This window comes from Zophobas morio, unplaced genomic scaffold (assembly GCF_036711695.1).
Source record: "Zophobas morio isolate AGI-343-1 ecotype UQ-CSIRO unplaced genomic scaffold, CSIRO_AGI_Zmor_V1 ptg000030l, whole genome shotgun sequence".
Lineage (NCBI taxonomy): Eukaryota > Metazoa > Arthropoda > Insecta > Coleoptera > Tenebrionidae > Zophobas > Zophobas morio.
The window spans coordinates 14,019,052-14,032,208 of record NW_026972135.1 but is presented as its reverse complement, the minus strand read 5'-3'; the positions used below and the strand labels follow the sequence as shown (position 1 = coordinate 14,032,208).

Sequence of the window (13,157 nt, the reverse complement as noted above, 5' to 3'; positions counted from 1 at the left end):
AATTCCTAGTTCTGGAGCTTGTCGCTTTCTTGATGATCATCGGTGGAATGTAAAGGCCTGTTGCATTGACGCAGCACACTGCCGTAGTAAGCACTGCTCTCTCTCCACTAGTGATTCCCCCAACCTGTCTTTTACCGCGTTGGGCAACGATTTTTTGTTTTCTTTTTTGAACCGTACTATAACCTAATTCATCTACGTAATTTTATATTTATCCATAACTTGCTCTAAAATATCAAAACATTCCATGACTCGTTGTTTATTAACGCCTTTTGCCCGAGCAATCGAAGTTAACTCTGGCTGGCGTAAGAATAGTTTGGGATTCCTTTTCATAAATTCATAGAATCATTTTTTGCCAACCATTTTTTTTTCGCTTTTAAAACGGTGGGGAACTTTATTGTTATCCGCCCATTCGAAAGCCAGCTTCCTGACATCTGCAATGGTTAAACCATACAAGTTCTCTTCAAATTGTAGAAGATAATTTATTTTGCTAATTTTTCTTCTAGATTTTTGGTAAACGTAGTACATCGCCCCATGAATTTCTTGAGACCATTGTCTACTTTATTTTCGTGCTTTAAGTGTCTCTCCCCACCAGACCGATAAGCTTCAACAGCCGTTTCAAGGCATTCTGGAAATAAACAGTGTTGGGCAGTATCTAGATACATTTTTGGGTATCTAGTATCTGTATCTAGATAAAATCGAATTTAAGCACAAAATATCTGTATCTAGATACAAAATTAATGACGCAGATTTAGATACATTTTTTTATTTCACTTTTTTTTCAGTAGCTATTAGTTGAGTTATACTTGTAGTAATTTTTGATACTTCATGTTGGTGATTTTGGTCACATAAACAAAAATAGAGGTAAGAGGTTCACTAATAGTGTTCTGTCACGGAAATTTTCATATTTTAAATACCATCATTTCCTACATTGTAGCCTTTTAGTACTTATACATCTTTAAATATAATCCTGAGGGGTAATAAATCTAAGCCATGGTAAGATGATATTTTAAAAACCATAAACCACAATTCACTATTCACTGCGTTTTACACTTATCGGGGCAATGCATTTTATCTGTGTACCTGAGCAACCCGGGTCCGGTAGGCCCGCTGGTTGTATTTGTGTTATTAAATAAGAGTAATTTTAATAGTAAAAATATTTGTTTAAGGTATGTTATTATTTTTAGAAAATAATAATTGCGTGTTACATAATGATTAATTTTTTCAATTAACACAAATTAGTTCTGAAATCGACTAGTCGAATGTTCAATACATACATTTCTCTCGCATAAATCGCATATTTGTTACTGTTTGATACCTTTATTTTTCAGACAAATGTAGCATCTTTTCCTGTTGCCACATGTGTCATTTCTTCACTTTTTCATTGTTGAACCTAACCCGAGGCGGGCTTGGCAGGTCCGTTTTGCCCTAGAATGTGCCGATTATGTTTAAGTGTACATCTAGGGCAATAAAATTAATATTTTTAGAACCCTCGGTAGAATATTTTATCGTGATATATTCTCAGAAAATGAGTTTCAAAAAAAAAGTTGCACTCTCGTGATTCCGGCCTGCCAGGCAGCCTTTGATCCTGTAAGGGGTTTAAATACCTCTCTAAGAAATTGTACTTATTTTGCCTTAAACGGAACCAGCAATTCTTCCTAAAATGTATATACCTGCCGCACCGGGATAGACGATTACCGGACATGGTCATAAAAACATCGTAAGCCGATATTGAAGAATAATAATTTATGACAGGTTGCCGACAACAGACCTTCAGCACAGAATAATCATTTCCGGTATTCTTTCGAAATATTAATTTTAATGCTGGAGATATTTATTAGATATACTCAAACACAATTTGGACACTGTAGTATGGGAATAAAAACAAAAAAAATATTCTTTTTAAGCGTACGTAATAAATATTGCACAATTTGCGACACATCAAAGAACGAAGCGATGGCCTATTTGTAGGACAAAAGAAAAGATTTTTCAGTCTTGAATAACTATGCTACAGTAAAATGTTTATTTTTTAAATTTAATACCACAATCCCTTCTTCTGCACCTGTGGAACGGGTGTTTAGTAGCGGGAATCAAATTCTGACACCAAGAAGAAATAATTTAGGTGACAATACGTTCGAAATGTTGTTAATTTTAAAAAATTCGTTAAACAACACATAAAAATGTTTTCAGTTATTTTATTCGCCAAAGCTTCAAAAAGTATCTGTTTTCTTGTGTCTGTATCTAGATACATTTCGAAAAAATCGAAAACAATCTATATCTAGATACTTTTATCTTCGATATATCTATATCTGTATCTAGATACTTTTAGTATCTGGAAATGAACAAGATTTCCAATTACTTAAAAGGCTACCTTTTGGCTCGTGGGACTTTTAATACATTTTCAGAATGTAATATCTTTATTATTAACAGAGTTATTGTTTTTTTAATTCTAGTAAAAATTTTGCATCACATTTTTAAAAATCAAAAGTCTCCTTTTTTACGGAAATTTTGAAACGCGGTTTTTACCACTGTTTTCAGTATACAAATCTATATAAATCCTAGGGAAAACATTGTCGACGATTTTTGTCAGTGAAGAGAAGAAGAAACAGTTATATATAGGTATATATAGTTTTGTAAGCTGAAAACAGTAGTGAAAGCCGCGTCTAAAAATTTTCATAAATACCTAAATAAGGTGTTGACCTAAATTTCACTAAAATTTAGAAAAATATGATAATCAATAATTGTGTTTTATCCTATAAGTCATGGGCAAGTTATATTTAAAATTTCATAACAATAAATCTGTTAATACTGAAAATATTACGTTCTAACATTGAACACACCACAAGAACCAAACGTGGTGATTCGGTCCAATTTGAAATACCAAACCAGATTCAAATTAGGCATCTTTACGAATTTTCTGTCCATTTAACCTCCACTTTTTATCTCATTACTTAACAACTTTCTTTTATAGTAAAAACCTTAAAATACTGAACAAGTTATCAGTTTACAAAACAAACTAGAATTATAACATCATGAAGCGAGATTTTTACGTTTTTTTTTTTAAATAATGAAGATAGTATTCTTCAATTTTAATAATTCAGTAGTTGAGTTACTTACAACTAAAACTTTCGTTCTATACCAACAGATGTCACTCATATATTCCCAATTAACTAAAATGACTTGGGTCCAAATTAGGAGGTGGCTCAAATTATGCAACTCTCCTTTATACCTTCTTTCCAAAGCCTTTCAATATCTGTCAACGGAATCATTCCTTGTTTTATACAAAACCCACATCAGGCCACTATTAGAATAAGCGGTTGTTGTTTGGTGCGCATTTCTGATGAAAGATATAGAACTTCTTCAGCGTACTCAACGACGAGCAACAAAAATGTTTAAAAGTATTTCTCATTTACCCTTTTTTTACCAAATCTACATTTCTCCCATCATTAAAACTTATTAAATAAATAACCTCTTTTATTACAAAGCTTACAATAACAACTAATATGTGTCAAAATCGCTGTATCCAAGACTATCATAAATTTTAATCCACTGACTGTAAGTTTCTTCTTTGGGATGGTTCTTTATTTCTAGATTTTCGTTTATATCGACGTACAAAAAGTCGCCATCTTCTATGGAAACCACAGGCCAAGTTAAATTTTGCAATAACTCGATTGGTTCAGGGGTTGGGTTTCTGAAAAATAATGAACGTATGTAATTTGTTTGTTAAGTACTTAATTAACTTATTATAAGGTAAACATACTGGTATTTGGCAAAATTGGTCCAAATTTTGATTAGTCTTTCTCCAGTCAATTGATCGGATTCTGGGTAACTCGTAATATCACAATCTGTGCCTCTACAAAAGAAATACGCCAGTTCTTGACCATGTCCAACATTTTCAGCCCCTTCATAATGAACACTGTAGTGACCCAGTTCTCCATCATAAGAAAACTGATAAAAGTAAGTCTCAGCAAACTGGGAATAGAATTCAGCATGTTTTATAATGGGTCTTGTAAAGGAAGTGTCACTGAAATACTAAAACCAATCAAGATATAGTAACCATCTAAATGAATTTAATACTCACTCTGATACCATCACCTAAATGATCCGCCAAAGGTTCTCCTCCTGTATATATTTCTCTGATTTGGCGACCGATCTCCATTTTATTTGTCTTATCAGTTACTGCCATATCATTAGGGACCAGCCAGTCCAAATTTTCGTCATATGCTTCTAAATTCGCTTTAAAAGCATCTGGGTCTACAAAAACACTCACAAAATGAGGCACTAATTAAATAAAACAAATTACCTTGATTGCCGGAAATTCCTTCTTCAGATGTCATCCCCATCAAAACAGGGACCGCTACTACATTGCCAGCTTGCAATAACCCGTACATTTTCTTTGTTAGAAAAGCATCAGGATTTTTTACTTCTATCACAGGGGCCCAGTAAAAACCTTGAAGTATTTCAATATCCTCAGGACTGCATTCCTAGTGGCGTCAGATCAGAAATAAAAATGGTACTTTTAATCAAAACTTACTGAAGAATCGTACAGCTCTGATGCAGTATCTAAGTCCTTTGCATCAACGCTTTGGAGGAACTCCAATAACGCCTGTGAGTCGCGGTTTGTTTGAAAAGTGTCGTTTAAGAAAGCAGATGTTGCAAACGCGATTTCTCTGGCTCTTCTCTGGTAAGTCCAAGGACTCAAAAAAGTACCACTTTCTAAGATAGCACCTCTAAACAAACCATTTGATTCTTGGTTCAGCAACTGATAGGAACAAGAAGCAGATCCAGCGCTTTGGCCAAAAATCGTTATCTTGTCAGGATCGCCTCCAAAAAGTTGGATGTTGTTGTGGATCCATTTTAATGCTAGTTGTTGATCTTTAAGTCCATTATTACCAGGAATTACCTCGTCTTGTGTTGACATAAATCCTGTAGTAGATACGTTAGTTTAAGTTGTTGAAAATATTTCTCGTTTACCAAAAGGACCCAGTCTGTAATTGAAAGTAGCAAAAATAACGTCTTCGTTAATAATGCGGTCGCCATACAAGTGTCTAACAGATCCTCCAACAAATCCTCCTCCATGAATGAATACCATTACTGGTAACAAAACGTTGTTGTCTTCATCAGGAAGCTGTCAAATCGTGTCAATATGACCTCGGCAAACTAATTTCTTTTAAACATATTTTACCTCTGGAGTAAATACGGCCAAATAAAGACAGTCTTCGGACTCTGGATCAGCATTAGTTCTTTCTTGATAGCAGGTGACGTCTAAATCAAGTGTGTCTAAAGGTTCCTCCCAGTTTGAAGGTGGGATGGGTGCTTTAAAGCGTAGTTCACCAAGTGGAGGGGTGGCATATGGAATTTTTTCAAAAGCGTAATAATGTTTGTTCTGAATTGTCGTATCTTCACGACCTCGAATAAGTCCGTTTGGCAACTGGACTTCGGGGGCCCCTAGCTACAAATGTTGGTATGGTACTTATAAACAAATGTAAAAATAGTTTCGTCTTTTTGAAGTCAAAATATACAGATCGTAGAATTTCAGAAAATAAAAAATAGATATATATGATTATAAATATGTAATCAAGGTGATAGTTATATGCAGACTTCGGCGTCTTCCGATCGCCAGCGCTATTGCAGTCGTGGCCTACAACTTCGGGAATTCTTAATAACAATGACTACTTTTTTTAGGTTTTCCTCAGTTATATGAGTTCTTCTAGATGTTAAAATGCTTTAAAAATTAAAAACGACTGTTCATCACTGTGCCTAACTCTGGTTATAAGTATAGATTTATCATTTTACGGGAATGAGAACTTAATTATGATATTATAAATACCATTAGCACAATTTGCACAGAAAAGCTGTATGACGACGTTACTTACCAAAGCCCCCGTTTGACTTGCAGTAAATAAAACAAGTAAGATAAACTTTTCCATGTTCATATAATAAACTAAAGAACGTGACTGATACGTATATGTTGGAACGAACTTGTGTGTAATATCTCAAGAGGCTAATTTTTTCTGATGTAATCTAACTGACAAGCAAGTTATAGGATAGGAAACCTTTTGATCAGAGTGATTTACATAAAAATGTTTATCAAAATTTATCAAGTTTTAGCAGTAGGTATTTTTATATATTTTTTTATTTTAGATTTATTTCCGAATCAACACGTCCACACTTGCAATGATTTCGTTAAAACACATTGTCTGTACTATTTGTTTTTGAATACAGAAAACCGCAATTATTTATGTTATCTAAGAGTAAATTTTCTTCCATATTGTTGTAACACATTTCTGTATTTTAGTGACATTAAGCCTCCAGTTTTTGGTACATATGGAACTGTTAATTTATAACACAAAATATAAATTCATTTATTCAGGCTGAACTATTTTTATTCTGGCGTGCAGTGTTATTTTTCCCAAATTATTATTTGCGTTTCATAATTTCTCATTTGCGATTTAAAGTAGTGAATAATTCTAGTATTCAAAATTTAATTTAAACCGTGATCCACTTTGAAAGGTAAAGGAGAAGGGGACTTTATGCTTATTTTGCGTTATTATTTATGTGTACTACGACTTATTTTTGAACCCTTATTCATGGACACTACTCTCACAGCGAAGGGTGCACCAAGTTATTATGATTTGAATAAGTCGTTTCTACATATCGCAAGTGCGGCAAGACGATGAGAATCGTTAAAACAAGTCAAAAAATTGGTCGAAGCTGATTTCGACAGAATTCTCGTTCCCTTAAACTACAGCCAAACAAATACTCGAAAAGTTATCAAATTTAACTTTAACATTTTTTTAAGATGAGTTAAAATTAATGTATGCATGGATTGTTAAAATGCAGGTAAAGGAGCATCGGAATTTGTCGGACTATACTCAAGGTCGAGGAAAGTTTTGTCAAAATAACCTTCCACAATTTTTTTACTAGTTTCATTTTTCTTGGTAGTGTCATCAAAATTCCAAAAACCACACCATTTTTTCCAAATGCCAATATATCCGACAAAACTGAAAATAATGATAGTAATAATAGTCCCCAAACAACATCTGTGTGTAATACCACAGGATCTTTGTAAATTTCTCGGTGGACCCCTATGTCCTCAATCCAACACTGACTTTAAGTAACGAAATTGTTTATAAGCTGATTATCATTCAGATAAAACCAGTTGAATATTTCCTCTTGAGATAGTATTTATAACTTGGTTTCTATAAACACACACTAGGACATTGTTTATTGTTGTCATGTGAACACATCAAGCTTTATGTTATTTGTTTTATTAACTCTAGTATCTATTTTGGTGAGTATCAAGAGTTTATCAAAGTCATGAAGATACAAGTTTTCAAAACACTACGCTAATCTAGTGTAGACTATGAAAAAAATCTCGAAAAATTTTCAGAAGTAATTTTCCAGTACACATATTTCGTTAATCAATTTAATTACTCACAATATTTATATTTTTAATACGTAAACAAATCATCTCGATTAAAGCTATCATATAATTTATTCCACTTAATGTAGAGGTCTTTGTTCGGATAGTTTTTGATAGTTATATTTTCCCCTATATCTACATAAGGAAACGTATCCTCTCTCACTGTTAACTGAGGCCATGAAATATTTTGAAGTAAATCAGAAATTTGAGGACTCGGATTTCTAAAATAAAAAAATGAGAAACTTACAGTCACCTAAGTTTCTCAATTACCTAAATTTGGCAAAGTCGCTCCACACTTTAACAAGTCTTTTTCGCGTAACTTGATCAGACTTGGGACGTCCACTAAAATCACACTTATCGTAAATACGTAAACAAAATAAATATAATAGTTCTTCGCCGTGCCCAACTTTTTCGGCCCCTGAAGCAACATTATATTTTACATGTATAACCACATTTTTAAAAATTACCGTCATAGGAAACATGGTACATACCAGACCGACTATGAAACGAGAAAACATAAAAATATACTTTGGAATACTTTGAAAGCAGTTCTGCTTGCTTCATTATCGGTCGAGTCATGTCGTTGTCACTAGAAAACTACAAAATCTGAGATAAAACCACTGAACATTTTAAGAGGTACTTTAATGCCCGTTCCTAAGCGTTTAGAAAAAGGAGCACCCCCTGTGTACATATTTCTTATTGAGCGTCCCATTTCTTTACGAAGAGACATATCTTCAATTTCCATATCCACCGGTACTAGGTTTGCTAAATCATCGTCATACATCTGCATAGTTTTTTTCACTTCTTGCTTATCTGCTTCAGAAGAATTTCTATCATGAGAACGACCAAAAACAAGCTACTAACCTAAATGAAAATTTAAGTTTTCTTCAGTAGTAAATCCCATAAGTAGTGGTACTATTATCACTTCCCCAGACTCAATCAATCCGTACATTTTTTTGGATATAAAAGCATCTTTGCCGTCTATTTCTAACGTTGGTGCCCAATTCATACCTTCCAAGGATGGAATATCTTCACTACTGCCATTAAAAATCTAAATTTTAATCAGTTTAAATTCACAATTAAAACCCTCACTAACGTAGTTGTTGTAAATCTTGCCTGCTGCGTAAATTTCTTCTCCTGTTACCCCTTGGAGGAAGTTTAATAAATCTTCAGAACTATTTGTTACAACAGTGTTATTTAAAATTGAAGCTAGTTTAAAAGCTGCTTTTCTTGGCCAACGTTGGTACGCCCAAGGACCTAGTGGAGACCCGCTTTGACATATGGCTGCCCAAAACAAGCCTTGAGATTTTGGGTTCAGAAGGTGGTACCCAACGGAGGCCGATCCTGCGCTGTGTCCAAAAACAGTTACTTTGTGAGGATCGCCTCCAAATAAACTAATGTGTCTGTGAACCCATTGAAGGGATAATTGTTGATCTTTTAGACCATTGTTCCCGGGAATTACTCCGTCTTGTGTTGATAAAAACCCTAAACAATGAGTGTGTAGTTACGTATTAGTTTTTACACTTAGGTGGTACCCAAAGGTCCCAAGCGATAGTTGATTGTGACCAAAATGACGTCTTCATGCATGAAAAAGTCTGGTCCATACATACCGCCGTAACCATCGACAAAGCCTCCACCGTGTATATAAAACATGACAGGAAGCGATATAATTGCATTTTCTGATGGTACCTAAAATACAAATTTATATACTTAATTGAGACTTTCTTAGGCGAATAAGTGCCTGTGGTGTATAAATATTAAGGTATAGACAATCTTCTGATTGCTTTAGTTCTGAGACTGGATTGAGTTGGTAGCACATCACATCCAAGTAAGTACAATTAAGTGTACCGTTCCAACTTAGCGGTGGTTGCGGTTTCTGTAAAATAACGACTTTAAGGTAAAAATAATTTTCTGTGATTTATGTCGCCTACTTGAAATCGTAATTTACCAATTGGGGGTGCCGCATATGGTACTTTTTCAAAAACATAGTATATTTTTCCATGTAAGGTTGTTGATTGTAATCCAAAAATTGATCCATTGGGTAAATAAACCAGAGGGTTTTTATTAATCTAAACGTGGAAACGCCGCAATAAAAAAAATTGTTGGTTGCAAATTTGTTCTGGCACTTACCTGAAGAGTTGTACAGCTACAAATAAAACACAACGCCAGTACCGAATATTTCATGTTGACTAATGTGGAGATATTAAGAGGCGGATGCTGGGTTAGAGTAAAGTCTTTTAGCGATAAACTCACAGTTGATGGATTACATCACAATAAGTACATTCAAAAACAAACAATTTAGTATCTCGTATTAAATATTGCGTTATGTAACAGCTGTTCTATCTAGCATAATTTTATATTTAACTTTTTTTATAACACTAAATTTAAGAATTGTTTTGATTGTTGCAGTCCCCACGGTACCATTAAAATTTAATAATAATGCTTAGATGACGAGGTTAAAAAGTGTCTTATCTCTGTTGCAAGACTACAATAGAGTTAGAAGTACAGTTGCTTCAAATAGTGTTCTGGATGCCGCAGTTAAAAAGAATACAAAAAAAAATTTCCAGTGATTACGAAGGACAGTATGCATTTTTCATTTTCTTAATCACTTAATCAATTTTATAATTATTTCAGATAATTTGTCCGAATCTATTATATGTGTTTTGTGGCAGACGAAAGTACCAATTTTTGTGAACGTTATATTTATAAATTTATTTGTTAATCGGATGTTTACCTCAAGATGAGCCTAGTAAATCATAAGTGTAATAATTCGCCAAAAATTGGAAAAAAACTGACGATTTAAGAATTGCTAGAATCGCCATTCATTTCCGTTCAGTTCCGAAGGATAAAATTTTGCTATTGCTGTCAACAATCGCCAAAAGTTGGGCAACAATTAAAAGTTATTTATCCCAATGTAATTCGCGTTACTACTTTGGCCTATGCAGTTGAGAAAGTTGCAGAACAAACTATATGGATTTTTAGATATTAATTCCTTATCCAACTGACAAAAAACTAAAAAAATAACAACGAAATAATCATCGAACCTATATCGATCTTACCATATGATGTTTTTGTTGCAATTGTGGGTGAAACAAAGCTCGGAAATAAATTGCCTATACACAGCACCATGCAAATTTGATATGTATAGCATCGAAGTAAGTCATGGAAAGGTGCCGCCGCTCACTTTTGGAATTTACAAAAAGCCTAAGGACTCACCACAATTTACACAATTTATTGAATTAAACATCACAGTAAGTGTTAAAAGGTTCACCATTGTATTCAAGGGGTACGTTTATTCTCTTTTTAATTTCAAAAATGTTCTGTAACATCCTTTCGTCAATACTTTGAACCAGTTGTTCAATTTCATGTTGCAACAGGAACTCCTAACTGTTAAAGAAATCTTGTCAAAGATGTTTACGGATTCTGCTCAAGTCGTCACAAATCATCAAAAATTTCCTCTAATACTGAAGGCCTTCCAGGAGATTTCTCTTTGTCGACACTGCCAGTTCGAACAAATCTGTTGATTACATTTCTAGAGGCCAGATATTCTTGCTTGCAAGCGGTTACAGAATTCACCCACTCTCCATTTACGGTAACGCGATAATAAGACAATGATTTTATTCAACAGAATAAACCATTTTTACGATCTTCGCTTCCTAGAACAAAAACAAATTTTCGTACGCAAGCACCAAGATCAACAAGAAATACTGTAATTCACACTTGAAAAACGTTAAAGCAATAAAAACGATCACTTTAACTGACAGGTGGAAAATGCCATTAATAACACGTGAGAACTGTCACAGTGAGGCATAATTTCAGCGATTTCTGAAATCCATGGCCAAGTACGCCCTTAGAATTATTTATAAAAACCCTTTGTGTGAGAAATTTGTAACTGCTGGTTGAAACAAACTACCAGGATTTTGAAACAGACAAACGCACGAAGATAACAGACGCTACATTTAAGCATATCTTTGCACAAGATATAGAAAATCCTGCTGTTTCGAACAGAACCAACAACGTACAAAGTACTGCGACGAAATTCCGGTGGGACGGTTCGGAATCTCGCCGATAACGTGGGAGGGAGCACCAGGGTTGCTCTCAAGCCGGAGACACGGATCTGAAGTGGTGAGTGCCCGCGAAAATACGTGAATAAAGTAAAACGGCAGGGAGTATTTTAAATAATAATCGGGTTTATTCCCTGCCACCAGCTACACGGCTAAGATAATAAAACTTACGGCTAATCTTAAATTCAATAATTACAAACGCTTTTACAAAGAAAAAGAATAAGACGTCCTGCACGGTCGTTCCTCCTGGGCGGCGACTTCCTTCAGGACGGGCTGAGACTTGGGGGTGGCGACCTTGAAACCTCGAAATCGCGAAGACGGTTTCGACTTGTGGCTTCTGACAAAAAAACGGTGACAGGGGTGCGGTTTTTCGCTCGGGGGCGGCGATCTAAAGATTGGTACGCCGACAGGCAAAAAACCCAAGACGGTACTTACGGTGATCGGTCTCAACTGGGGGTTCTGCACTCCAACACTCACTTTTTTAAAAACAACCACAGCATTTCTTCACCCTTTAAAGCTTCAAGCAAGAATCCTGTTCCTGGGCCACGTCGGCGCGCCGATCGCGAATTTACCCTCGGCTTTCGCGGTACGCATCAGCGGTTTCCGGCCCACAAAAATTCGCTTCGTTACAGTACTTACCTCTGAAACCCAAAACTAAATCATATATATTTAAATTATTTATAGTAGAATTATAAATCACACTGTGGATGTGTAAAATGCTTGGATTCTCTAACTGTTTGATGATGCAAGCTTTCCTTCAGTAATTTAAATTTTTATCAACCTAATTTTATTGCATTAAACTCATCAAATCAATGTTATTTTAAACATAGTAATCAATTGAAAAATTAAACAATTTTTATATCTAATAAGGCAATTATTTATTCTCGTTCTGAAGGCGATGTAATATAGTAGCTACCGTGTATAATAACTGCTGAAACAATATTTATTTGTCACAGAAAAATATGTTTGTAAATTATTTTTATAAACTGCCAGAATTTTCTTCAATTTAAACACATTAAAAAGTTATCGCTTTAATTATTTTTTTTAATTTTCATTTATTTTGATTTGTTTCACAATATTAAGTTAGCTAGGCATTTTGTTTGTATCGTAGTCTTCCCTTTGTACCATTTCTCCAATCTTTACTTCCTGAACGTTGGTAATCGAGTCCATCAGCAGATGTGTCTTTTTGTATGGCTGTCTGTCCATCTATCTGTCATCTGTGTCGTAATTTCCGAAACAAGTAGGTCAAATTTTGTACGTTTGTTAGGAATACCATGTAGATGATAAAACGCTGAACAAACTTTGGCTAATCATCCCCACCAACAACTTTGATGTTATTTCAAATAATTCTATTTTAAAATGATTTAAATGCTATACAACAATATACTATTGTACTTGTGGTATACGAATCTGAAATAACTTCGGAGGCTTGCACGGTTGGAATCAATACATGATCGTTTTCCGGGTTGGAACCGTGTAAATTGAGGCGAACATGGAAAACGATCATGTATTGATTCCGATCATGGAAAACTCATTCAAATCAAACTAGTTTCTACGTGGCATTCTTTTGATGTATCGCCACAAACACTTGATGCTAAGCTTGTTCCTAGTACAGAGAGAACATTTTTTCCGTTGCTTTAAATATATTTTGCGTTGTCCGTTCTTGGGAG

At 34.6% G+C, this 13,157-nt stretch overlaps 1 protein-coding gene across 1 annotated transcript; it reads right to left on the bottom strand.

Annotated features, from left to right (window-relative positions):
• Positions 1 to 3,448: 3,448 nt before the first annotated feature.
• On the bottom strand, positions 3,449 to 9,670 carry LOC135138630 (uncharacterized). The gene is made up of 19 exons (XM_064068608.1): positions 9,554 to 9,670; positions 9,355 to 9,492; positions 9,165 to 9,299; positions 8,959 to 9,112; positions 8,520 to 8,908; positions 8,288 to 8,474; positions 8,064 to 8,239; positions 7,891 to 8,020; positions 7,694 to 7,841; positions 7,459 to 7,644; positions 7,054 to 7,108; positions 5,874 to 5,978; positions 5,183 to 5,449; positions 4,972 to 5,125; positions 4,532 to 4,923; positions 4,301 to 4,481; positions 4,079 to 4,251; positions 3,758 to 4,029; positions 3,449 to 3,688 (listed from the first exon to the last, which is right to left on the bottom strand). Exons 1-19 carry the CDS (start codon positions 9,605 to 9,607, stop codon positions 3,496 to 3,498), a joined length of 3,489 nt encoding a protein of 1,162 aa, XP_063924678.1. The 5' UTR covers positions 9,608 to 9,670; the 3' UTR covers positions 3,449 to 3,495.
• Positions 9,671 to 13,157: the final 3,487 nt, after the last annotated feature.